The sequence below is a fragment of the Lactuca serriola genome, chromosome 5, assembly GCF_051521515.1.
Source record: "Lactuca serriola cultivar US96UC23 chromosome 5, Lser_US96UC23_V15, whole genome shotgun sequence".
In the NCBI taxonomy this organism is placed as follows: Eukaryota; Viridiplantae; Streptophyta; class Magnoliopsida; order Asterales; family Asteraceae; genus Lactuca; species Lactuca serriola.
In genome coordinates this window covers 149,349,383-149,374,821 of record NC_136412.1, presented here as the reverse complement: position 1 = coordinate 149,374,821, position 25,439 = coordinate 149,349,383, and the positions used below count along the sequence as shown (strand labels likewise).

The following is a 25,439-nucleotide window of genomic DNA, read 5'->3' as shown; positions in this document are numbered from 1 at the left end:
TTTGGTAAAAATCATAAAAAAAAATATTTATATATATTTCATTAACTAAAAGGAAATATTATTTTTTTAGGTAATTGAAATCATTATCCCTAGATTTTAGGAAATCATTAACTAATATTTATATAAAGTTACTAATATACCCTTATAAAATGATTGGTCTAGAACTGTTCTCGCGTTCTCAACCTTTTAGGTGTTCTCATACGATCATCTCCATATATATATATATATATATATATATATATATATATATATATATATATATATATATATTGTTGGAGGAATTAGGGTTTACATTGGAGATCCGAATACCCCTTGGATCGTGTGAACACTTTTCGAACTGATATTTCTACCATGTGTATGGGTTGCAAGAAATTAAGCCTAAGATAATCCAAGAGGACACTTACGAACCTAGACACTGAAATCGTAAGCCAAATTGCTAGAAGAATTCTATATTCGTTTGAAGAAAAGAGAGTTAATCGTTTTCTATGTATCTTCTCAAAGAGAAGATTCGTTCGTATATAATAAATGAGATTAGGGTTTGCCTCTTAGGGTTGGATGTCATGGGTTGCTTTGGAAGCAAGTCAGAGAAATCCGAATTTTAATGAGAAATCAAGGGTTACCAAAACCGATGAATTTCGTCAGGTTTACCATAATCACCCAGCCAGTGACTCTGCCCATTGGATCCCGTTAGGGGAGCTGCCCCTAGACCCCGCCAAAGAGGTGTTGCCCCTTTGGAAACCCCGGACCCCAGGGGCATATTAAAAGCTAGCCAAATAAATAAGAACATGTCAATTTTAACATGAGAAAAAATAACCTATATCATAAGAACCCAAATGATATCTTATTTAAAAATAAATAAATATATAAAATTAAAAACTTAAGTATGGCCTTGGGCTTACCTTGACCCTAAAGTGGCTCCGCCTTTGTAAAGAAAGGGAAAAATGGAATGTAAACAAATGAAAAATAAAAGGCAAATGATTAATCGTCTTCTTAAATTAGAGTGAAATGAAATAGAATCAAAGTATTTCAACATTTTTTGGACTTCCCATCATAACTCGTCCAAAAGCGAGCGAATGAAAATTGCACATATTTTGCTTCCTTGCCCTTTCCATTCTATTCAATTCAATCTCTTAAAAAGGGGGATAAATATGTTGAATTTGGTCACTTAACTTTCTGGTTTATGCTCATCTCGTCACTTAACTAAGCTTAAGTTTTAAAATGTCACCTAACTTTTTATTTGTTCCCGAAATAGTTACTATGGCCTGGTATAACCCGTAACCTACTGACTTGACCTACCCAGTCTTACGTAGCGGTATATAAGGTCGAATTTGATCACTTAACTTTTTGGTTTATGCTTATGTGGTCACTTAACTAAGTTTAAGTGGGTCACCTAACATTTTATTTATTCTCGAAATGAATACTATGGCTGATTATAACATGTGATCTACTAATTTGGATTAATTATTCATATTTAGCAGTCCCATGCGACAATTGACATTGAACTAGATTTGAAATATCATTAAAGAAAGACTTTTCTTTTCGTCTTTTAGAATCTTAAACGGGAAGAAGTTGCTTACATGGGGTTGCAACTATGAGGAATTAATGAGGACAAATAATAACATGTCAACAAAAGTTGTGTACCTAGGGTTGCACCGACCATGAACTTCTTCCCGTTGAAACTTATGAAAGACGAAGAGATTAACCTTTCTTTAATGATATTTTAAATTCAGTTCAAGTTCAAGGTCAACTACTATATGGGTCTGCCAAATAAGACGAATTACTCAAAATATACTGCCACGTGAAACTGTTTAGGCCAAGTTAGCAAGTTATGTGTTATATCGGGTTATAGTGACTATTTCGAAAACAAATAAAAATTCAGTGACATCTTTAAAACTTAAACTTAGTTAAATGACTAAATAAACACAAATCAGAAAGTTAAATGACAATTTTTGATCTTAACCCTTAAATTTTAATCCATATATATTATCACTAACTATGTATACTAACTAACACGGTAGGTTACTGATTACTTGGTCATAATAACCATTTTGAAAACAAGTTAAAAATTAAATGACTTTTTAAAACTTAAACTTAGTTAAGTAATTAAATAAATACAAACCAAAAGATTAAATGACTAAACTTGATCATAATAACCCTAAAAAAAAACACAAAGAAAACATTTACCTTTTTATGATTTAATTCTAAAATCTAAACCCTTCCATTCAGAACCGGGTGTCAAAGGGCAACAATCTACGGGGTAATAGTAACCCAGAATTCTACGGCTATAGGGTTCGAACAAACTGCGTGAAATCGGAGCGAGAGGGTTCGAAAATGGCAGCAAGTAGTAGCATGGAGGGTCTTATGGAGGACCTTCTCAATGTCGAGCTGGAGCTTCAAGATGTTCAAGGTTTCTCATTTCGTCCCATCTTTTCTGCCTTCTTTTTTTATGCATATAAGAAATATATCCCCGCGGATGTAGGCATTTATATGTCACAAACTGTTCACTTCAAATTTGATACGTGATAGGTTATCATTGAACTTAAAAACGTACACAAATTGTCTTTCTTTTGGGTGGAAATTTTGAAAATCGCATCGACAGATTAAGAATGATTCGCATAGTATATAAACATAACAGTTACTTTACGTTCCAGATGAAATAAAGAACTTGCTTGATAAGCAAGAGAGGCTCTACGAGAAACAGTCAGAACTTAAGGCAGTGTTGGAAAGCTATCAAGGATCGGAAAATATTGATAAAGACGATGCTGCAGCTCCACCTCCACAACCAGAAAACTGGTCAGGGTCTTTTGAATGGGATAATAGAGCTGATGATATCAGATTCAATATTTTTGGCATTCCTACTTATCGTGCAAACCAGCGTGAGGTTGATTTTACTTCAATAATTCTTCAATTGTTCTTCAAATTAAATACTGATTAATAGTTCGATACATATGTATCAGATCATTAATGCAATCATGAGTGGGAGAGATGTTCTTGTGATCATGGCTGCTGGTGGAGGCAAAAGTCTATGCTATCAACTTCCAGCTGTTTTACATCATGGAATTGCTCTTGTTGTTAGTCCTTTACTTTCTCTTATTCAGGATCAGGTGCTTATTTTTGTTTCTGTTAATATCCTATATCCTGTACTATTGATTACCTGATTATAAACTATAATCAAGATTTTTATTGCTTTAGGTCATGGGGTTAACTGCATTAGGGATCCCAGCATCTATGCTAACCTCAACAACTAGTAAAGAACATGAGAAATTTATATACAAAGCTCTTGAAAAGGGAGAAGGGGACCTTAAAATATTGTATGTTACACCAGAAAAAGTTTCCAAAAGCAAAAGATTTGTGTCAAAACTTGAAAAATGTCACCATGCTGGACGTCTTTCCTTGATCTCAATTGATGTACACTCACTCTTTTTTTCTTAGTTTTTATAAAGAAATCTAATTTTGAAAAGTTAAGTTTCATATCTTTTTGAATTTTCAGGAAGCACATTGTTGTAGTCAATGGGGACATGACTTTCGTCCAGATTACAAGAATCTTGGGATATTGAAGACTCAATTTCCCAATGTTCCTGTTGTTGCTTTAACTGTATGTCTTTACTCACATATCCATCTCTTTTTGGGTTCCCATTTTCATAGTTTTACTAGAATAATGAACTTTAAAAGTTTTCATATTGTTAGGCAACAGCTACAAAGAAGGTCCAATTGGATCTTATGGAGATGCTAAACATTCCAAAATGTGTAAAATTTGTTAGCACAGTGAACAGATCAAATCTGTTTTACATGGTAATAACGTAGTCACTTTTCATTCTCTAAATTCTAATCATTTCTTTCATGAAATGAATCACTATACATTGTAAATTATTTAACAGGTTCGAGAGAAATCATCTGTTGGAAAAGTGGTGATTGATGACATTGCTGAGTTCATACAGAGTTCATACACAAACAATGAATCTGGAATTGTGTATTGTTTCTCTCGAAAGGAGTGTGAACAGGTTCAAAGAATTATAATTAAATCTTTTATATGATGTCAAAGTGTTAATGAGAAATTTTTTAAAAATAATAGCTTGGAAATTTATACTTACTATATGCTTTTGTGTTCAAGAACTATAGGTTGCAAAGGAATTGCGTGAGAGAGGTGTTTCAGCTGACCATTATCATGCAGATATGGACGTAAATGCCCGTGAAAAAGTTCATATGAGGTAAATTTGATTATTTTTTATATCATTTATTTTTAGAAATTATGTTTATTGTAAAAAATAATATGCTTTTTTGACAGGTGGAGTAATAGCAAGTTGCAGGTCATTGTTGGAACAGTATGTTTTCTCGTATCACCAATATTTAAAAAAAAAAAATTATAATTCCAGTTAATGATTATAGATTTTTTTTGTTTTGTTTTTCTAACAGGTGGCTTTTGGTATGGGAATCAATAAACCAGATGGTTAGTACTGTTTTTTACTTTTTATATATATATATATATATATATATATATATATATATATATAAATTTTACAAAGTACATTGCTATAGTCAGGTTTGTCATACATCACAGCTTAGGTAAATCAATGGAGACTTACTATCAGGTTTGTAATTGACTAATTGTACATTTATACCCTTCCCATAAAGGCATTTTGTAAATTTTAATTGTTTATTTTAGGAAAGTGGTAGAGCAGGGAGGGATGGGCTTCCTTCTGAATGTTTACTTTACTTTAGGCCTGCTGATGTCCCAAGACAGGTATGAATTGTTGGAGGGTATTTCCGTCATTTACATGATATCAAACACTCACCATTCTCTATTTCTCTTTAAAGAGCTCCATGGTCTTCTATGAGAATTGTGGGTTGCAGAATCTATATGAAATGGTGCGATTTTGTCAGGTTTGTGTTCTTTTACACATCTCAATGATTTTTCCATATTATTTTTTATTGTAAAATGTAAATTATTATTACTATATATTTTTCCAATTTCAGTCTAAAAGAGAATGCAGACGAAGTGCTTTCTTCAGACATTTTGCTGAGCCTCTTCAAGAATGCAATGGTATTAAATATTTATAATTTATATTCCATCATCTTATTATCATTATTAATTAATCGGAGTATTAAAATATTTACTCTTGTGGTTTTTTCTAAGAGCAGGAATGTGTGATAACTGTGCCTTTTCTTGTGAGGTCAAGGAAATCGATGTGTCAGGTATATGCTTAATCTAGTAAACTATATATATATATATATATATATATATATATATATATATATATATATATATGCATTTTACAGATATGCCCTTATTTATTTCAGGCCATGCAAAAGCTATTGTATCTTTGCTACAAGAAATACAAGAAAAGGATCAGAGAGCAACAATGTTGCAATTGGTTGACAAGTTAAAGGTTAAAAACAAGGAATTAGGTCAGTAATACTCATATCATATCCCCACAATTATTATTATTATTATTATTATCCATTTTTATAAAACTTTAATACCTTTTTAGGGTTTGAGTTGAAGAAGGATGAATTAGAGCAACTTGTGATTCAGCTTATTCTCCACAGGGTATTGGTAAGTATAAATGTATTATTATGATATTATCACCTTTAAATAAATTTGGTATAAGTTTTTTCAAAGAGTAAAGTTTATTTTTGTATGCAGAAAGAAGAATTTTCGCATACAGCTTATGCCACTAATGCTTACGTGGCAATTGGACCACTTGCTAAGCATGTTTTGCATGGTAAATTAATTAGTATATTATAAATTTATAATCCAGTGATACTAGATTAAAAAAAAATGATTACACAGGGAAGAAGAGTGTTATGCTTGAGGTTAGTAGTGGACAGAGGAGTAGTGGCATTGGAATTGCTAAATCCTCCAAACGTGGGAGAAACTCCGGATTGGAATCAGAGCTTGATAACTTGCGAAAGGAACTTGCTTCCATGGATGGAGGAATATTCCCTCATTCTATTTTGTCTACTCAGCAGATCGGAATGTTATGTTCTCAGAAACCAGAAACAACAGAACAGGTAAACATCTGAAACTGAAAGTGTCTTAGAGTTTATGATGGAATTGGGAAAGGAATGGAATGGTTCATTCCATTGTTTGATTTGTTTGATGGAATGGAATGGACATAATACACTGTTTGCAGTTGGAGAAGATAATTGGAAAGTTGAAGACACAAAAATATGGAGATAAAATCCTTGAAGTAATTGGAAAACATGAACCTAATGAATCACAAGGTCAAGATTCATCGAATGAAGAAGAACAGGAAACAAGTGTAAAGACAAGTGCAAAGAGGCCGAGAAATAAAAAGGTGGTTGTCATTGAAAGCAGTGGAGATGAAAGTTAAAAAAAGAAAAAAGAAAAAAGAAAAAAAGAAAAAAGAAAAAAAGAATTCCTCGAATCTATAGAGGTTGATTTCATGATACCTTAAGTAATTGTAGGGTTGAAATATAATTTATTGAAAGTGTCTGTAACGTGATTCATTAAGATGTCCAGGTTATTGATTATTATTTACTATTGACTTGTTCAAGCAAAAAATAAATCATGTGTTTTATGTATAACTTTAACTGATTAAGTTATGTTGTATAGTATTATTTTTTTTAAGTAAATCAGCTGTCTTTTTTTGCAAAAAAATACTAGTATGATTAATGAATAAATCCAAAAAACAAAAAACATAAATATTTAAAAAAATAAAAACCGAATCTGAAGGACAGTTTTTTTTCCAAAGCCAAAAACCGAAATAATTAATACTCTTGGTGAGTACAATTTTATTATGCATGAGTTTATGGTCAAGAATCAGGAGATGTAATCAAACTTAATATGGCCTCACTTAAAAGTAACCTTACATAAACCGTTTATGTGTTTTTTGTTTTTTAAGATATAAAACATTTGTAGTATAAGAACTACATATGTAAAATAAGAGGTGAATTAAATGTCTATAATTTAAAAGAAAAAAGGATAGTTTGTTTTTTAAAATCTATCGACTACATAAAAAAACTATAGTTAAAAAATTGATTTTTTTTTATTGTATTGTAAAACTATGATCACAATATTGATTATGTTATGAAACTTTACCTTATTTATTCATCAAACTAGATATTTCATTCTTATATAATGATTTAATAAATAATATCTCTTTCAAAATATTATAATTATTTTGAATAATATTCAAATTTACCACAAGAAACTAAAAAAAAACAAACCTTTAGTTTATATACATTTCTATAATATATATCCAAGAGTAAAATATCATTTCAGACATTTCCAAGAATGTTATTGTGCATCTCTTTTAATATAAGCCCTAATTCCTCATTTCAACATATAGTATTCTTTTTGTTTGGTGATTTATATATCTAAAACGTCTTCTCTTTTTATTAATTATTTAATGTTAATATATATATTTGGGAAAATGACTCTTGAGGGTAATTAACTTTTGCGTTTGTACTTATTTGGTCCTTTTTTTTGTATTCAATATACCATTGAACTTGTTGTTTGTGTTCACCATAACCCTTTTGACCGGCTTTTGACCTGTGATAGCCGGTCAAAGGGTTATGGTGAACATAAACAACAAGTTCAATGGTATATTGAGTACAAAAAAGGAAATGGACCAAATGAGAACAAACTCAACAGTTGATTACCATCCTGAGTCATTTTCCCCGAAAAGTTAAATAAAATTAAAGTTGCAAAATTATCAAAGACTACAACCTTCTTTGGCTATAACGTATATGAAGAGTGTTTCAGAAGGGTAACTTCGTTAAAACATGGTCTATGCTATGTTTACTGTGGTTAGTTGTCAACACCTCTCTTCAAAAGGATATGATTGTGTATGAGAGGTATATTTATCAGTATAAACGTTTACCTCAAGGTATATTATGATGATGTGTCTGCAAAGTAGCATGATATTATACATATTGATGTTATATCTTATCCCATGAATTCGATTTTAAAACTAAGTAAACTCAAAAATCACAACACTTGTGATTCCACTCGTTTGTAAACTTGTCTAAAATCCATGATATGATAAATCATTCGATTGGAAATGTAAATGTAGTCATGAAATGCTCTTGCTTAGTCAAAATTTCCCTAATAAATATTCAAGTGCATTACAAAGTTGTACATGTATGAATAGTGTTATTTCGTGGGTTATGTTTTGAAGATAAGCAATAATGATTCTCATAAAGTCATTAATATCAGTAGGAGATGACGTGAGGTTTGCTGTAAATGAGTAAACGGAAAATGACTCAGGAGGGTAACCAACTGTTGAGTTTGTTCTCATTTGGTCTATTTTCTTTTTCTTTTTGTACTCAATATACCATCGAACTTGTTGTTTGTGTTCACCATAACCCTTTGACCGGCTATCACAGGTTAAAAGCCGGTCAAAAGGGTTATGATGAACATAAACAACAAGTTCGATGGTATACTGAATACAAAAAAAAGGAAAGGGACCAAATGAGTACAAACACAAAAGTTAATTACCCTCAAGAGTCATTTTCCTTATATATTTTTAATATGATTATTTTTTTTTATTGTTAGAACATAATTCCTTATTTCATTGATATGATTTTCTTTGTTAAAACAAGAACAAATATTTTATATTCAAATCAAGTTTAGGAATAAAAAAACTATGATATATGACTTAATAGTTGTAATAGTATTTTTCTAGTAGTTTTTTTTTTAATTTTTATTATTATTTTATTTTTTATCATCATTATAAATAGATTTTAAGAAATAGATAATGACACATATTTTAAAGAAAACTTGCAGACTTTAGAAGTGATTTTCCAGGTCTTTTGGTTAAAAGAGGGTTTGTAAACGTCAAATATATGCGCTCTCTTTTAAAAAAACAAATAGTCCTCAAGCAAAACGTTTGTTAGACTGCAGGCAAAAGAGGACAAAAAAAGCTTTTGAGGAGAGAGAAACGACAATGCGTTGGTGAGAAGAGACAAAATCTATACATGCCGAGCATCGACATAGTGTTTCCAAATTCTATCTCAGCCTTATCCCATACAACCTTAACCTTACCATTGGTTGTGCCTAACATCACTTCCTTTGACCTCAAGTTATCTTGACCTCATTCTTGCAGGAAAAAAAAACATAGAACTATTTTTATTATATTTACTTTTTATATATAATGTCTCTCATTAGTTTTGGTTCTAAATCTACCACTGTTTATGAGTTGATTCGATTTTATAGGCAAACATGTTTTTTAATTATTTGCTTTAAAAACTTAAAAAAAGCCTTTACTTTGTGTCAATCTGTTTTCGGTTTTGAATACCTTTTTGATTTGATCAATAATGTGACAAAATTTACATAACAATGGTTGTATGCTCAACAAAGTCCATTCAAAGTTCAAACAATTTGCAAAAGTCCATTCAAACGGTTTTCAGAAAACGGGTCGGGTGGGACCCGATTATTCGATACGACACCGGTTTGTATTGTAAAAACTTATAAAGTGAGGGCTGGGATTTCAGTTATCATCACCACCCATCAGTTCGAAACCCTCGTCCCTTTCTTCTTCTCTTCTTCTATGCAAATACCACTCGCTACCCACAACCACCTCAACCAAGATCAACCACGCCCATGATTTCGACGAGTATTCATTGTTTGCAATAATTATGGCCTTGTTAGGTTTCTCAATTCCATTGAAGAAAAAACCCTAAGGTACGTTCAATTTCTCTGTTTTGCTATGCTCAGATGCATGTGAAGCTTGGTGGTTAGGAATTAAATCATCATGCAATCAGAAATGTTGTTTTTTGTTGGTAAATTTCAATTCAAACGTGTATTTTTACGTTGCGGGTGCTTTACATAGTAAATCTCTGGATACGTTTCACGTTCCTTTATTTGGGAATTGCGATAATGTTTAATTTTTTCTTCTAAATTTTTGTAGGCTCGTGTTTTGTTGAGGGGAATGAAATCATTTGACAGGAACGTTGAAAATTGTTGTGCGGGAAGTGATTATTGTTTGTTAATTATAAGTGTTGATTTATTAGAATGAGTGATGTTGTAACTGCTACAGTTAGTAAGAGATATGGCACAACAATCTTCTCGGCTCCAAAGGCTGCTAACTTTACTGGAGAGTATCCTTTATGTATTATGATCTTGCTTTTGCACTGCTTGTGTTTTTTAGATGTGTTGCTGTTTCATTTAAAGATGAAATGAATTTTTTGGTAATTTCAGTTAAACTTGTAAAATTTATTTCATAATTGAATTTCCATCAAATAGTCATATGTTCTGATGGTTATAAACACTTTCTTTAGGAACATGTCTCATACTTACTGAAATTTAGATGCTCTCCTTAGGTAGGTGGATTAGGTTTGATGTATGTATTGCTAAAGGTCTGTAGTTGTACCATATATGATTTTAGTAAAAACATCACCATTAGGTAGTGATAGATGGATTGAGGGTGTTAAAGGATATTGAATTATGTATTTCTTGACCTTTTTAAAGCTGGCTCAACACAAGCTACAAGATTCACTGCAGCTCGCCAGATAGGGGAGATTGCAAAATTACATCCTCAGGACTTGAGCTCTCTGCTGCATAAGGTCTGTATTGTTGCATTGATTCTTCCTTTTTTTTACGCCTATACTAATGCATCAAGCCTATTACTTATGTGTTCTCTACTTAATTTGGCAACTATTTTGTATGTTTTAGGTCTCTCAGTATCTCCGTAGCAAAAACTGGGATACAAGAGTTGCAGCTGCTCATGCCATTGGAGCAATTGCAGGATGTTTTAAACATTCATCTATGACAGAACTGTATAATCTTGTTGAGGCAAAGATGAAGGAAGCTGGCATAAGTTGTGCCACTGAGGATGAGGTTTTGTGGCCAAAGTCTCATCCCAAAATAAGTGCAAGCACTTCATTTCAGAGGTTGTTCTTTCTCACCCGCCTACTTCTTTCTTACACTCATTGATATTTACTTGGATGCCTTTTACTTTTGTCGATTGAACAGCTTCGAGCTCACTAAAGTGCTGGAATTTGGGGCTCTTTTGGCATCTGGAGGACAGGTACTACCTTTTCCTTTATCAAGAATCATTAGCTTAAACTTTCTTGTATCCGATCTTGATATAGTTCTCTTTTAGGAGTTTGAAGTTGCTAATGATTTTACCAATAACCCAAAAGAAAGATTGGCCAAACAAAAGCAAAATTTAAAACGGCGGTTGGGTATGTCATGAATTTGTTATTATCTTTGGTTGTATTTGCATCTGTACTTATAACTATTTGTTTACAGGAATGGATGTATGTGAGCAGTTCATGGATGTAAATGATATGATAAGAGATGAAGATCTTGTTATGCACAAACCGAATTCCATTGGAAGTGGCATGAATCCTCAATTTTACCTACAAAGACCTAATCGTAATGTGCAGCAGTTTGTTGTAGATATGGTACCTGGTTATAGACCAAGGAGGCCAAGTGCACGTGAAAGAAACCTCTTAAAACGCAAAGCCAAAATAAGTTCAAAAGATCAAACAAAAGATGTGTCAGGCACTCAAGAGCTCATTTCACCCAAATCCATTTCTCAAGATTCACCTTCTTCCAATTCGGTAATGATTATCAATCATCTTTTATTAGGTTAAATGCAGAAGTCAAATCTTTTTATCAATATTGAGTTATGGATGATTGGATGCAGATGTTTCCGGATTCTATTCCTGATGAAGAGAGCTCTGAGCATGAAAAAGATGGTACATGGCCTTTTCATAATATAGTTGAACAACTCATTCTTGATATCTTTGATCCTGGTAAGTTTCTGTTACTGGATCTTCTTTTTTATCATTTTGTATCGAGCTATCGTGTCAATATGTAATATTCTTGAATTGTTCCCACAAGTTTGGGAGGTGCGACATGGTAGTGTGATGGCTTTAAGGGAAATCTTGACACATCAAGGTGGCTGTGCTGGCGTTCTTACATCAGACAGTTGTGATGACGTGTCACTAACAGAGTCAGAAGATAAGATTAAGAATGGTATCAAGAGAGAACGTGAAATCGATTTGAACATGCAAATAACAACAGAAGAAACTGAGCCAGTTCTCAAGAGGCAGAAGTCTGAAATTGCATCATTTGATCAGATGGATGAATTAGTCTCCACATCTGATATTGGATCCAATGGTGAAATAATTGCAAGCTCTGTTAAGGTTGAGCCTCATACAGAAGTTGCAGAAACATTGCAGATAACAAATTCTTTTGATAATAAAGATTTAGTGGAAAAGGTAGACATACTGGAAGGCCTTCATGGAAATAATGAGCTGGCAAACTTGATTAAAAGGGCCAGAAATTCATCACTGAAAAACTCAGAACTTCTTCAAGATTGTGGAATTCGTTTCTTGTGTGTGCTGTCACTAGATCGGTATGTATCCTATACCCTTTCCTTGGACTGTTTCTTCTTCTTTTTGACTTAATTATGTTGTATGAAACATAGATGAAAAATGAAAAGAAAAAATAGTTGCACAGCACATCTATTAACTACTTGTCTTCATATCTTCAGTTTTGGAGATTATGTCTCTGATCAGGTTGTTGCTCCAGTACGTGAAACATGTGCACAGGCATTAGGAGCAGTGCTTAAGTACATGCATCCTATGCTAGTTCATCAGACACTGAATGTTCTTTTGAAAATGCAGGTAAATATCATGTTGGACCTTGTTTTTTTTAAAAAAAAAAGGTTTATTGGTTAATTTTCAATTGATTTTGTTTACTGATTCTTCCAGCGTAGACCAGAGTGGGAAATTCGCCATGGCAGTCTTTTGGGTATTAAATATTTGGTTGCTGTGCGCCAGGTAGGATTTTCGTGGGTCCCAAACATCACATAATAATTCGATTTCTTTTTTGCTTTTTCTTGATTATTTGATGTTTTAAATATCTTAAAACAGGAGATGCTTCCTGATTTGCTGGGGCTTGTCCTTCCTGCTTGTAAAGCAGGACTAGAAGATCCTGATGATGATGTGAGAGCAGTTGCTGCAGATGCTTTAATTCCCACTGCATCTGCCATTGTTTCACTTAGTGGAGAAATGTTGCATCCTATTGTGATGTTACTGTGGGATATTTTGCTTGATTTGGATGATTTAAGCCCCTCCACAAGCAGGTAGTTTTTAACTACTTTCTTCTCGACATTTCTATTTAAAAAAAAAATCTAAAAAACTTCTTGTATATTTTGCAGTGTGATGAATCTACTCGCAGAAATATATTCCCAGGAAGAGATGATTTCTAGAATGTTCTCTGCTTTCAAAGTAAAACAAGGATTTGATCTGAATGAGATTGTTCCTGTTGATGATCTTACACGTGCATCAAATTCTCAAGAAAATCCTTACATGCTGTCAACATTAGCTCCAAGATTGTGGCCATTTATGAGACATAGCATCACATCTGTTCGTTATTCAGCCATTCGCACATTAGTAAGCTTCTAACTAAATTCCTTTCTCCCTATTTGTAACATAAACATTAACTAAATTAATATGTACAGGAGCGGCTGCTTGAAGCAGAATACAGAAGGAGTATATCTGAATCTTCTTCCTCCTTTTGGCCTTCTTTTATACTGGTTGACACCCTTAGAATTGTCTTCCAAAATCTGCTTCTTGAATCAAATCAGGAAATTTTACAATGCTCAGAAAGGGTCTGGAGGTTGCTTCTCGAGGTGATTAATTTGACAATAACACTTGGTTTTCACATTCTTTCTTCACTTATACTCTTTTTACTGCACTTTAACGAGTGGGTGGGTATTTAACCATTGATACTAAATACTAATATACATGTGAATTAACAATTAATAGATTTGCTAAAAAAGCCTTTTTGAATTGATGGTAGTGTCCAGTGGAAGATTTGGAATCTGCTGCACGCTCATACATGTCATCTTGGATAGAGCTTATAACTACTCCATACGGATCACCACTGGATTCCACAAAAATGTTTTGGCCACTTGCCCTTCCACGTAAAAGTCACTTTAAAGCTGCAGCAAAAATGAGAGCTGTGAAGCTTGAAAATGGTCTTTACACCAATGTAGTCTCAGATTCCACAGAAGGAACTCTTCCTCATGATAGAAATGGAGATTCCTCTGTTAAAATAATCGTAGGTGCAGATAGTGAAATGTCAGTTACAAACACACGAATTGTTACATCAACAGCTTTAGGAATTTTAGCATCCAAGTTGCATGAGGTTTCTGACCAATATGTTTTTGATCCTTTATGGAAAGCCATCACATCTTTATCTGGAGTTCAGCGACAGGTGGCATCTTTGGTTCTGATTTCTTGGTTTAAAGAGATGAAGAATAGAGAAGTTTCTGGAAGCAAGGGACTGACAAATGCAAACTATGATACCTTAAAGAACAGGTTGTTGGAGTTGCTATCGTGCACAGATCCAGCTTTTCCTACAAAAACTTCGCGTCTTCCTTATGCTGAACTCTCTAGAACCTATGATAAAATGCGAAATGAGGCATCTCAGCTTGTTAATGTTCTTGAATCATGTGGCATGATTGATGAGTCTAAGAAAATGGATGTGGATAATTTGACTCCTGATGATGCAATGGCATTTATTACAAAACTGCCATTGCCAAGTAGTGATGTTACTGGAGAAGATTCAGTTGGGAGGAATGGTCTTGATGAAGTAGAGTCTATAAAGCAGAGACTTTTGACCACTTCAGGCTACTTAAAATGTGTCCAGGTGTGTTTGACCTAAATTTCTCCTATTTGGGAGTTTTAACTTTTTATATCTTCATATTCTCTTATTTATGTGTTTTTTTTAAAACATTTTTCAGAGCAATTTGCATGTTACTGTATCGGCCTTAGTTGCTGCTGCAGTTGTTTGGATGTCTGAGCTTCCTGCAAAACTTAATCCAATTATATTACCCTTGATGGCCTCAATCAAGAGAGAGCAGGTATCTTTTTAAAGATTTATCTTTGGATTGTATCTTTTTTTCCCCATTAGGTCGTTCCTATAATACTTTTGATTGATCCATTGTTTGATTTCATAGGAGGAAGTAATACAAAACATGGCAGCTGAAGCTCTTGCAGAGCTTGTATACCATTGTGTGCTACGTAAGCCGGGTCCCAATGACAAATTAATCAAGAATCTTTGTGGATTAGTATGCATGGATCCTAGTGAGACCCCTCAAGCTGGAGTGTTGACTTCAATGGAGATTGTTGAAGAACAAGATCTCCTTCCTTTTGGAAGTAATTCTACTTCTACCAAACAAAAACCAAAAGTTCACATGCTTGCTAATGGTGAAGACAGATCAAAAGTTGAGGGATTTATTTGTAGGAGAGGATCAGAATTTGCTTTGAAGCATCTATGCAGTAAATTTGGTGCTTCATTGTTTGAAAAGCTTCCTAAGCTTTGGGATTGTCTTACTGAAGTATTGAAGCCTACTACCCCTGGAGATGAAATGCATGTTAGTCAAGCCATTGATTCTGTTAAAGACCCTCAAGTTTTGATAAATAATATCCAGGTAAAAAATTATTACATATGCTAAAGGGTAACAAGCAAGATCTTACTACATAAATTATTTTATTTATTTCAGGTGGTTCGATCTATTGCTTCAATGGTAGATGAGACATTACGCCCCCAACTGATGACACTCCTCCCATGCATTTTCACCTGTGTCCGCCATTCTCATGTTGCTGTGAGACTATCCGCTTCAAGATGCATCACATCAATGGCAAAGTCAATGACAGTCAACATCATGGGCTCAGTAATCGAAAACATAATCCCTATGTTGGGTGACATGGCATCTGTGAATGCTAGACAAGGAGCAGGGATGCTAATGAGTCTGCTTGTTCAAGGATTAGGCACTGATCTTGTTCCTTATGCAAGGCTGTTAGTTGTCCCTCTTTTAAGGTGTATGAGTGATTGTGATCATTCTGTTAGAAGAAGTGTCACACACAGCTTTGCTGCCCTTGTCCCTCTTTTGCCCCTTGCACGTGGTGTCTCTCCTCCTCCTGGATTGAGTGAATGCCTGTTGTCTAGAAGTAGTGATGATGCTGAGTTCCTGGAGCAACTTGTTGATAACTCACATATTGATGATTATAATGTTCCTACTGAGTTGAAAGTCACCCTGAGAAGGTATCAGCAAGAGGGTATAAACTGGTTAGCATTTTTAAAGAGGTTTAACCTTCATGGAATTTTATGTGATGATATGGGGCTTGGTAAAACCCTACAAGCATCAGCAATTATGGCATCTGATATTGTGGAACGAAGAGCTTCAAATAACAGTGAGGACCCTCCATCTTTAATCATTTGCCCATCTACCCTTGTTGGACACTGGGTATATGAGATTGAAAAATTCATTGATGCCTCTGTGATATCTTCACTCCAATACGTTGGTTCTTCACAAGAGCGTGTTGCATTGCGTTCACAGTTTCAAAACTACAATGTCATTGTAACTTCTTATGATGTGATTCGTAAAGATGTTGAGCATTTGAGACACATGTTTTGGAACTATTGTGTTTTGGATGAAGGCCATATAATTAAGAATGCAAAATCGAAAATCACATGTGCTGTCAAACAGCTCAAGGCACAACACAGGCTTATATTAAGTGGAACACCAATTCAGGTTTGTTTATTTGCTCATTGAATTGGAGATTTGATTCGTTTAGTTATTCTGACTGTGGTTTCTTTTATTCAGAATAATGTGTTGGAGTTGTGGTCTCTTTTTGACTTTTTGATGCCTGGATTTCTTGGAACAGAGAGACAGGTATGTATATGTATGATATATTATGTTATGTTTTTATATCATTTACACTTATATAATCCCTATGTTATGCAATGCAACTGATTATGTAGTTTCAAGCAACTTATGGGAAACCACTAGCTGCAGCTCGTGATTCTAAATGTTCAGCCAAGGATGCTGAAGCAGGTGTACTTGCCATGGAAGCATTGCACAAACAGGTATTTTTCCTTCATCTGCCAAATGCCAATGCATGATCATGATAATAATATAATAGTAATGATAATAATTTACATATTGTAGGTGATGCCTTTCCTCCTGCGTCGCACGAAAGACCAAGTGTTGACAGATCTACCAGAGAAAATAATTCAAGATAGATACTGTGACTTGAGTCCGGTTCAACTTAAACTTTATGAACAGTTTTCAGGTTCACATGTCAAAAATGAAATTTCCACTATGGTCCAATCAAACGAAGCAGAAACAGAAACAGGGGAAGGGGAAGGAAAAGATGCATCCAAAACATCTTCTCATGTCTTCCAGGTATAACCTGATAATTGTGTGTCCATCTCTGTTCATCATGAACATATCAATATCTTATTACAAACAAATACTGTGTTGCAGGCTCTTCAGTTTTTACTGAAACTCTGCAGTCATCCATTGCTTGTGATTGGTGGAAAAATGCAAGACTCACTTCCGCGGATTTTACCTGATCTTTTTGCAACAAGCTCTGATATTAACTCAGAGCTTCGTAAACTGCACCACTCCCCAAAGTTGGTTGCCCTTCAAGAAATCTTGGAGGAGTGTGGGATAGGTGTTGAGGGGTCAACTTCTGAAGGCTCTGTTAGTGTTGGCCAGCACAGAGTCCTCATATTTGCACAGCATAAGGTAGGGTATTCATTCACGATTCACCAACACCTTCATCAGGTAGGTAATGTCTAATTTGTTTGATCATATATATATCTTTGTAGGCACTTCTGGACATTATCGAGAAAGACTTGTTTCATGTCCACATGAAAAGGTAAAAGAGTAATTAGTAATTACTACTGGTTTTGTGTTTGTAAGTAAAGAGGGATATTGAAAATGTTATATGGGTTACAAACAGTGTTACATATCTGCGGTTGGATGGATCGGTTGAACCAGAAAAACGGTTTGACATTGTTAAATCTTTCAATTCAGACCCTACTATCGATGTTTTGCTTCTTACAACACATGGTAAACCAACTCATCTTCCATTTTCCCAAATATATATGTTTTTTTACATGTTTGTATTTTATCAGTTATTGTTTGTGGTTGGCAGTTGGTGGCCTTGGTTTGAATTTAACCTCAGCTGATACGCTAGTTTTCATGGAGCATGATTGGAATCCAATGCGTGATCATCAGGTATGTAATATCTTGCAAGTCAAGTATGAATTTGAAAATGTCAAAAGTCAAGTCAACCATGACATTTATTTTTGTACAGGCAATGGATAGAGCACATAGGTTGGGACAACGGAAGGTAGTGAATGTGCATCGTCTGATAATGCGAGGGACTTTAGAAGAAAAAGTGATGAGCCTCCAAAAATTCAAAGTATCTGTCGCCAATGCTGTCATTAATGCAGAAAACGCAAGCCTCAAAACCATGAACACCGATCAATTGCTCGATCTTTTCACTCCAGCAGATAATAATAATAATACTAAAAAGGTACCAACATTAACATTCCTTTCCATTTCTAGCCATATGCCGGTTTTGCCCCTATCTCAATAAATATATATATATATATATGTTTTTTTCTTATTTCCAGGGTGCGTCCACTTCGGAAAACATGGATGGATTGGCAAAGGTGCCAGGTGGCGGAAAAGGCCTAAAAGCAATCCTTGGTGGGCTGGAGGAGCTTTGGGACCAGTCACAGTACACGGAAGAATACAATTTGACCCAATTTTTAGCCAAGTTGAATGCCTGATTCTGATGGAACTACTACTATTATTATTATTATCATTATTATTTACGATATAAAATCCTTTTCTTTTTGGTTTTTGGTTTTTGGTTTTTGCAATCATCAATCTAATATGGCGAAAACAAAAGCCTGTACAGTTACATTTTTTTGAGGCAGAGCTCATGATTTTGACAACTAGTTATTTTCTTCAGCCCTTTGGCTCTTTATTTTATTTAGTGTTTTTTTTAATCGTATACAGTGTAAGGGATAGGAATGGGTACCACTCACTATATTTGTATCAAATATGAGCTTCCAAGGCCAACAATTTCAATGTTTCTTTCTCTCTCCCTCTCTCTATAACCAATTCATCTTCTTTAGATGTATGTCAACAAGGAAAAACATGTTCTGTTTAATGTAATGTTTTATCATATGCCATATGTTTCTCTTTTCAACTAATCAGGATGTCTCAAGTTCATGTATACGAGTCTTTTTTTTTTCTTCTTTGTAAACTTATTTAATTGAATTACAGGTACAATGTAATTTTGTAATACCAAAATGTATTTGTGTTTTGGTTTTCGGTTTGAACAACCGTATTTCCATCTGTATTAAATGCTCTGCCCGTTTTCAGTTTCCATTAATCTATACAACAATGTTTTGACTTTCTACCAATTACTCATCCATATACAAAATACGACAGCTTGTTTATTCATACATTACATGTGGATAAACACATGTTGTAGTGTTACTTCCTCATAATATTTTGATAAACTCAAAACCGAGATACTTTGTCTAATATCCAAGAATTTTCTCAGCCACAAAAGCTTGTAGAATGGCATCTTGTCCTTATGAAATCATATATGGCTTAAATCAGAAACAAAATATGGCTTATGTATCTTAGTTGCATGCAACTCATTCATTAAACTTATTGGGATTGTGTTGTAATATGTTTTTTAGAAGATTCAAAGTTATGGGAAGGGAATGATAAAACAAAGAGCACCTATTTATGGTGAAATTAATCTATGTGTGGTTTCTATGTAACCCATTTTACTCTTCTATGACTACATATGTTAATGCATAAGTTAGTTCGTGTTGAAATGATAAAATAAAGAGAAAAAGACAAATCTCTAAATTCACTAAATATTTTCCAAAGAGAAAAGGAAAAATTAAAAAAATGACCAATCTAACAACTGAAATCACAGATGAGCCTTAATGGGTTGTGATTCTCTAAAACAAAAGCTAGTTAGTTAGGGTTGTCTTCCCTTCTTGAAGTTGAGGGTTCAAGTCCCGTCATGAACATATGTAGATTTAAGGTATAGTTTATGAGTAAGTTAGATTTGCCGGTTCAAAAAAAAAAGCTAGTTAGTTAGGGTTAATTTGGGCCAAATTAATTAATTAAGAACTTAAGGGACCTAATGTGTTAAATCACTAAACTTTGGACTTAAACCCCTCTTCTCCTTTATTGGCAACAATTTTGAAAAAAGAGAAGAGAAGGACAAAAGATTTGAAGAGAACCGGAGAACTAGATGCTTGTTTGAAGTCAAATCAAAGATTATAAGCTTGTCTCTCAAAGAAACTTAAAGTTAGGTAGGTTATCGACACTCATCTTCTCCGGTTCCCTTCTAAACTTAAAGAAAACTTATTAAATCCAAAAATAAAACATGATTTATGTTTAGGATTGAAGTTTAAGTGATAGGTTCATGTTTAGGATGCAAACCTAGCATCAATGTGTCATTCCTAAACTTCATAACCAATATAGATGTTTTTGGGAATTTTCAAGCCACAAATTATGTAGAATTAACTTGATCTACTGGATTATTATATTGATTGCTAAATTACACTTTAAATCAATGTGTCATTCCTAATCTCCATACTCATTTATAGATTTTTTGGGGGATTTTCAAACCCTAGATCATGTAGAATCAACATGATCTATTGGATTATCAAATTATTTGATTGATTGCTAATTTACACGTTGATTAATGCTTTTTATTAATTAATTTATAGATTGAATTTATAACATGAGATCGATGTGATAGAGTTTAGATCCCTTAAGATATAATGCAAAATAAGAAGAAAAAAAATTAGAGCAACCAAGTAAACAATAAAAGTAGGTAAAACATAGAAGAGATAAAAAGATGACTGTATCAAACTTGGAGAATACTTATTTTTGAGCTAGACTCAAAAATACCTAGCACATAATTTTGAGCTAGATGAAATGATATATATTCTATTTGCTTGGCAAATGAATCTATCATTTATGTCATATCATGCACAAGCCTAGCTATATGATTATGCTATGAACATATCATGAGATGCCTATTGAATACATGGGTAAGTCATTGGATCACTATGAGAACATTCTAAGAGTACTTAAGAAGAACTAAGAAAATGTATATGAGATAATTAGTTTATAAGAAGATCTATATGTGAAGAGTTACATAAGATGCTAACTTCAAAACAAATATATATAATCATGAAATATAATTAGATTATGACTTCATTATGGAATGAAGTGTACGTTTTGTTGGAATGAGGTCCAAGCAAAACATAATAGCACGATCTACTAAATAAGAATATACAACTACTTTAGAGGTTAAAATCAAATGTGAGTGGGTGAATGAGTTCATTAAAAACTATGCTGATTTCTGCTATTCAAGGATCACATAGAAATATTTGTGACTTCGAGAGTATACTTAATCTGTAACAAAGTAAATTTTCAAAACAAAATTTTCATTTCTTAAAAACATGTTTTCATCCGAAACAAGTCATAAAGATCCAATGTATCATATCATAATACAAATCATATAAATCCCAAGATCATAAATCCTCCATCAGTGTGTACAGATCACGCCGGCGCCTTCCCACGGTCCTCGCTAGTACCTGAAACACATAACACAACGACTGTAAGCATAAATGGTTAGTGAGTTCCCCAAAATACTACTTATACACATACGCCTTTCCAGGCCATGACCTTCTGGTCCATGTGTCTCAGGGGACTTCCGTCCCGACCCGATAAACCTTCCGGTCTTACCTGCGTCGACCTTCCGGTCCACATCACAATGCCTTCCGGCCCATAACATACCCGACCTTCCAGTCACACATAGGTACCTTTCCAGGTACAGTATAGTGAGAAGACTCACCTCGTAGGAAGTGTAACAGCCCGGATTCCCAGGTATTATATTATTTTATTTATTTTGGTAATTTGTGAGGAGACTCGGCGAGTTGGAGCCTAGACTCGCCGAGTATGATCGCGGTTTTGGACGCGGGTTCGCGTCCGGACTCGGCGAGTCCAAGAGTGGACTCGCCATGATACCCTAAATTCTCGGGTTTGAGGCATATTTAAAGGGCCTTATGGCCGTCATTTGCACTCATCAGTCCCCAGAATGTAACCCTAGAGCGTTTGAGTGATTCAAGTGAGGGAAGAAGCCATTATTGATCTTGGAGTTGTTGTCTAGCAAGGAAAGAGGAGATCTAGCCAAGAGGAAGCAAGAGAAGGGTGGATTCTTGAAGATTTGAGGTCCAGAACATCATAACTGAGGTACAATCTCGAATCATTCTATGTTATTGTGATGTTCATGTAGATTTAGGGCTTTTGAACCCATTTGTGGCTAGATCTAGTGTCCTCATGGTCCCTTAGCGAGTTAAGGTCCTGGATCTGGACCCATAGAGGTCCAGAGCACCTCATTGTCAAAGCTTTATATGCATCCATGGAGGTTTTGGCTTGGGATCAATGTATTTGAGGCTAAAACACCATTCATGAGCTATTCAATGCTTGATGAGCATTAAGACTTGGACTTTACGTGGTCAATAAGCTTAAGGAGACTGGATCTATGAGTTAGTGAAGCGGATCTGACCTCAGAAGGTCGTTTGGGGATGTGCATGGAATGCACTCGCCGAGTCCATTCCCCAGACTCAACGAGTTGGTGCGAGTTGTTCAACGATTACGAACCATGGGTTGAGTAACCGAGTCGGGTGAGTGACTCGGTGAGTCGGAAGAGATTCAGAGGGATCGGGTTCCCGTAGGAACTCGGCGAGTCCACGCCAGACTCGGCGAGTCGGGTTTACCGTTGACCGTTGACTGTTGACCAGTGTTGACTGGTTTGACTTCGTGGTATTAGTCAGCCAGAGTCAAGTAGTATTAAGTAGAAATACACTTGTGTTGTAGGAGGACGATAGATCGGGAGATCGAGCACTAGTGGTTGAGAGCTTTGCGAGTTATCGAGACACGCGAGGTGAGTCTTCTCACTATACGTTACCTTGAGTGGTATTATGAGTTGACCAGAGGGTCTTATGTGCTATGTATGAGATTATGTGCTATGTATGAGATATTGTGCTATGTGTTATATGTATGTTGTATGATTGTGTAGACCGGACCAGAGGGTCCAACGATTCTGACCGGGCGGGAGGGCCCAATGAGCTGTGACTGGACCGGAGGGTCCGTCGAGCTGCGGGACTGGAGGGTCCCGCTGAGACATTTAGACCAGAGGGTCGGATTTAGCCTTTAGTGGCGTATTTGTGATATGTGGTATTTTGGGGAACTCACTAAGCATTTATGCTTACAGTTGTTGTGTTTGATGTCTCAGGTACCAGCGAGGACCGTGGGAAGGCGACGGCTTGACACGTACACACACACACCGATGGAGTTTATTACGTGTAGAGATCTTGGGATTTGTTTTTGAAAACAGTATTGATTATGGATTTTGATTTGTGATGTGATACATTATGTGATTTTGAAAAAGAAAAATTATTTTGAAAATTTCGGTGTTACAAGTTGGTATCAGAGCCTTGGTTTGAGGGATTCGGATGCACCTTCGGGCGTATTTGAACTCAAACCGAGGATTTGAGAAATTTTCAAATAAAACTAAAATTTTCCAAAAAAAAAGAGGTTTTGGGAAACGAGCAAAGTGGAAGGTGTTTACGGTCAGCCAGCGCCCGAACGGTGAATCCCCAAAATACCTTTACATTATATGTTATGAGTTATGAGATATTATGTTGTGCATGTTAGAGAGGCTAGGTATTCCTATTAGGACTAGAGTGGGCCTGATTTGTGATGCCTTAGCTTAGGAGATCGCTGCTGCTATGAGATACTTTGAGAGTGAGTAGGTAGCAGTGAGGAGCTCAGGAGAGGGCTATTGAGGGTAGCCAGTGCATAGCGAGAGTAGAGTATTTGCGATTTGGGATCCTAGGAGGAGGACTTGGGTTGTATATCGATTCGGTGTGGACGATAGTATTGGGTCCGTACTATTGAAGACACCGGATTGGTGTGCAATCCAAGTAAGAATCCTTGGGGGTACCAGGAGAGAGGATGTTTGAGTTATCGAGCGTGAGTATACTCGAGAGTATTCCTGATATTTCTTATGTTGTATTTCAGAGGTTGATCATGGTCGGGACACGCCATAACCCTGAGAGCAGTGGGGTGAGCGATGAGGAGATCCGTCAGATCATCCATGAGGAGGTGGCTGCTGCCATCAGAGCCGAGATTCCGGAGATGTTTGGGTCTATTAAGACCACACTGATCGAGACGTTTGACGAGCGTTACGCTGCTTTGACTGATGCTGCTGTTGCTGCAGCCACCGCAGTTGTTTCTGCTGCGAGACCCCAGGGTGGTGATTCGTTGTTGTACCGAGAGTCCAGCAACACGAAACCACCGGAGTTCGATGGTACACAGGATCCGATCGCCGCTATGAGGTGGATCTCAGACATGGATGGGTGTTTCTATACGTGCTCGTGTCCGGAGCACTTGAGGGTGCGATTCGCACTCAACCAGCTTCGCTTGGGGGTGAAGGATTGGTGGAAATTCGTGACCGCGAGCTATTCGCACTCAACGATTAGGTTCTTCCACCCGCGTCCAAGTTTCGCCTCAACTCAAAGAGTTGGGGCCTCCAACTCTCCGAGTCCTAGAGTAAAAATGCAAAAATTCATATTTAAAATACGTAACAGCAACCGGGCGCTACATAAACACTAATGGCTATTTTTATAAAGTGTTATAAATAGTTCAACCAAAAGGGTATACAAAACAGATTTACGTCAGAAAAATTCGCATGTCATAAACTGCATGCCATGAACTCTGTGAACCGCGTGTCATAAAACTCTTGTCATAAATTTACACTAGTAATATCTTTTTCGTTATTCAATAAAAGGAGTCAAAGTTCGCGTAAATCCGTTAATGCTCTAGTGAGACACAATCTTCACCGTACCTACCTAGTGTGCATTCTAAGTCCTATATTATAACCAAAGTCTACTGGAGGGAGAGCGAGATAGTTGTGTATACATTTATACGGGGATTGACACCCCCACACCTGAGTTGTTCGCTACAGCTAGACGGGGCCAGTCTAGGGTGACAAATATCTTACCTATTCCGATGCCTGAAGAACGTCGTACATGCATAAGTCACATCAAGCATGGTTATAATAAATCACTTAGGGGTTAACAATACTATCTTTATTTACGGGAAGCTTACACTTCACCAGTTTTATAAAATATAAAATTGCATTTTTCCTCCCGGTACACTATTGTTTTTTTACTACTGGTCTAGGGTTTAGGACCACAATTTTCTTGCAACAGAAAATATTTGATTTTATGGGAACATACACTTTACAATTACAAACAAAAGAAATCAAGGACATGCATGCATATATTCATAATTTTGGAAACGAGGCTTACGAATCATTTTCATAGAAAATATTGGATTTTCTGGAGATACACCAACCATTTTTAATCAAAGACGTTACAAATCTTTTCATACAAATATGCTTATGAACTCACCAACATTCAATATTGACGATTTTCAAAATGACTTGTATTCTCAGGGAACTAGTAAGCAGGTACCTAAGATCCGGATTTGTTGCATTTTGGAATTTCTTACTTTTATGTCATTTTTGTGTAATTT

General features: G+C 35.3%; 2 protein-coding genes across 2 annotated transcripts; both read left to right on the top strand.

Moving 5' to 3' along the window:
• The first annotated feature begins 2,219 nt into the window (after positions 1-2,219).
• Positions 2,220-6,549, top strand: RECQL2 (RECQ helicase L2). The gene is made up of 20 exons (XM_079001070.1): positions 2,220-2,407; positions 2,652-2,881; positions 2,958-3,104; positions 3,193-3,408; positions 3,491-3,595; positions 3,688-3,792; positions 3,879-4,001; positions 4,120-4,208; positions 4,286-4,322; positions 4,414-4,447; positions 4,537-4,589; positions 4,664-4,741; positions 4,816-4,881; positions 4,975-5,041; positions 5,140-5,193; positions 5,299-5,406; positions 5,490-5,554; positions 5,645-5,723; positions 5,792-6,012; positions 6,135-6,549. Exons 1-20 carry the CDS (start codon positions 2,332-2,334, stop codon positions 6,333-6,335), a joined length of 2,154 nt encoding a protein of 717 aa, XP_078857196.1. The 5' UTR covers positions 2,220-2,331; the 3' UTR covers positions 6,336-6,549.
• A 2,921-nt stretch (positions 6,550-9,470) lies between these two features.
• RGD3 (ROOT GROWTH DEFECTIVE 3) lies at positions 9,471-18,885 on the top strand. The gene is made up of 27 exons (XM_079001069.1): positions 9,471-9,649; positions 9,876-10,065; positions 10,436-10,530; positions 10,640-10,857; positions 10,940-10,994; positions 11,070-11,151; positions 11,219-11,532; positions 11,619-11,727; positions 11,816-12,332; positions 12,471-12,603; positions 12,691-12,759; positions 12,853-13,064; positions 13,140-13,374; positions 13,443-13,613; positions 13,784-14,635; positions 14,730-14,849; positions 14,946-15,419; positions 15,492-16,523; positions 16,596-16,664; positions 16,754-16,858; positions 16,941-17,177; positions 17,259-17,522; positions 17,606-17,655; positions 17,740-17,849; positions 17,935-18,017; positions 18,097-18,318; positions 18,419-18,885. The coding sequence occupies exons 2-27, from the start codon at positions 10,017-10,019 to the stop codon at positions 18,575-18,577; spliced, it is 6,036 nt and encodes a 2,011-aa protein (XP_078857195.1). The 5' UTR covers positions 9,471-9,649; positions 9,876-10,016; the 3' UTR covers positions 18,578-18,885.
• The last annotated feature ends 6,554 nt before the right edge of the window (positions 18,886-25,439 follow it).

What these genes read in the sequence shown, in the direction of transcription:
- RECQL2 (XM_079001070.1), top strand. Translation starts at nt 2,332, where the DNA reads ATGGCAGCAAGTAGTAGCATGGAGGGTCTTATGGAGGACCTTCTCAAT. An exon ending in GGAGCTTCAAGATGTTCAAG is followed by an intron (nt 2,408 to 2,651) that starts GTTTCTCATTTC and finishes TTTACGTTCCAG; the next exon opens with ATGAAATAAAGAACTTGCTT. An exon ending in TTTCTCTTATTCAGGATCAG is followed by an intron (nt 3,105 to 3,192) that starts GTGCTTATTTTT and finishes TTATTGCTTTAG; the next exon opens with GTCATGGGGTTAACTGCATT.
- RGD3 (XM_079001069.1), top strand. Translation starts at nt 10,017, where the DNA reads ATGGCACAACAATCTTCTCGGCTCCAAAGGCTGCTAACTTTACTGGAG. An exon ending in TTCTTGGAACAGAGAGACAG is followed by an intron (nt 16,665 to 16,753) that starts GTATGTATATGT and finishes CTGATTATGTAG; the next exon opens with TTTCAAGCAACTTATGGGAA. An exon ending in TTTCATGTCCACATGAAAAG is followed by an intron (nt 17,656 to 17,739) that starts GTAAAAGAGTAA and finishes GGTTACAAACAG; the next exon opens with TGTTACATATCTGCGGTTGG.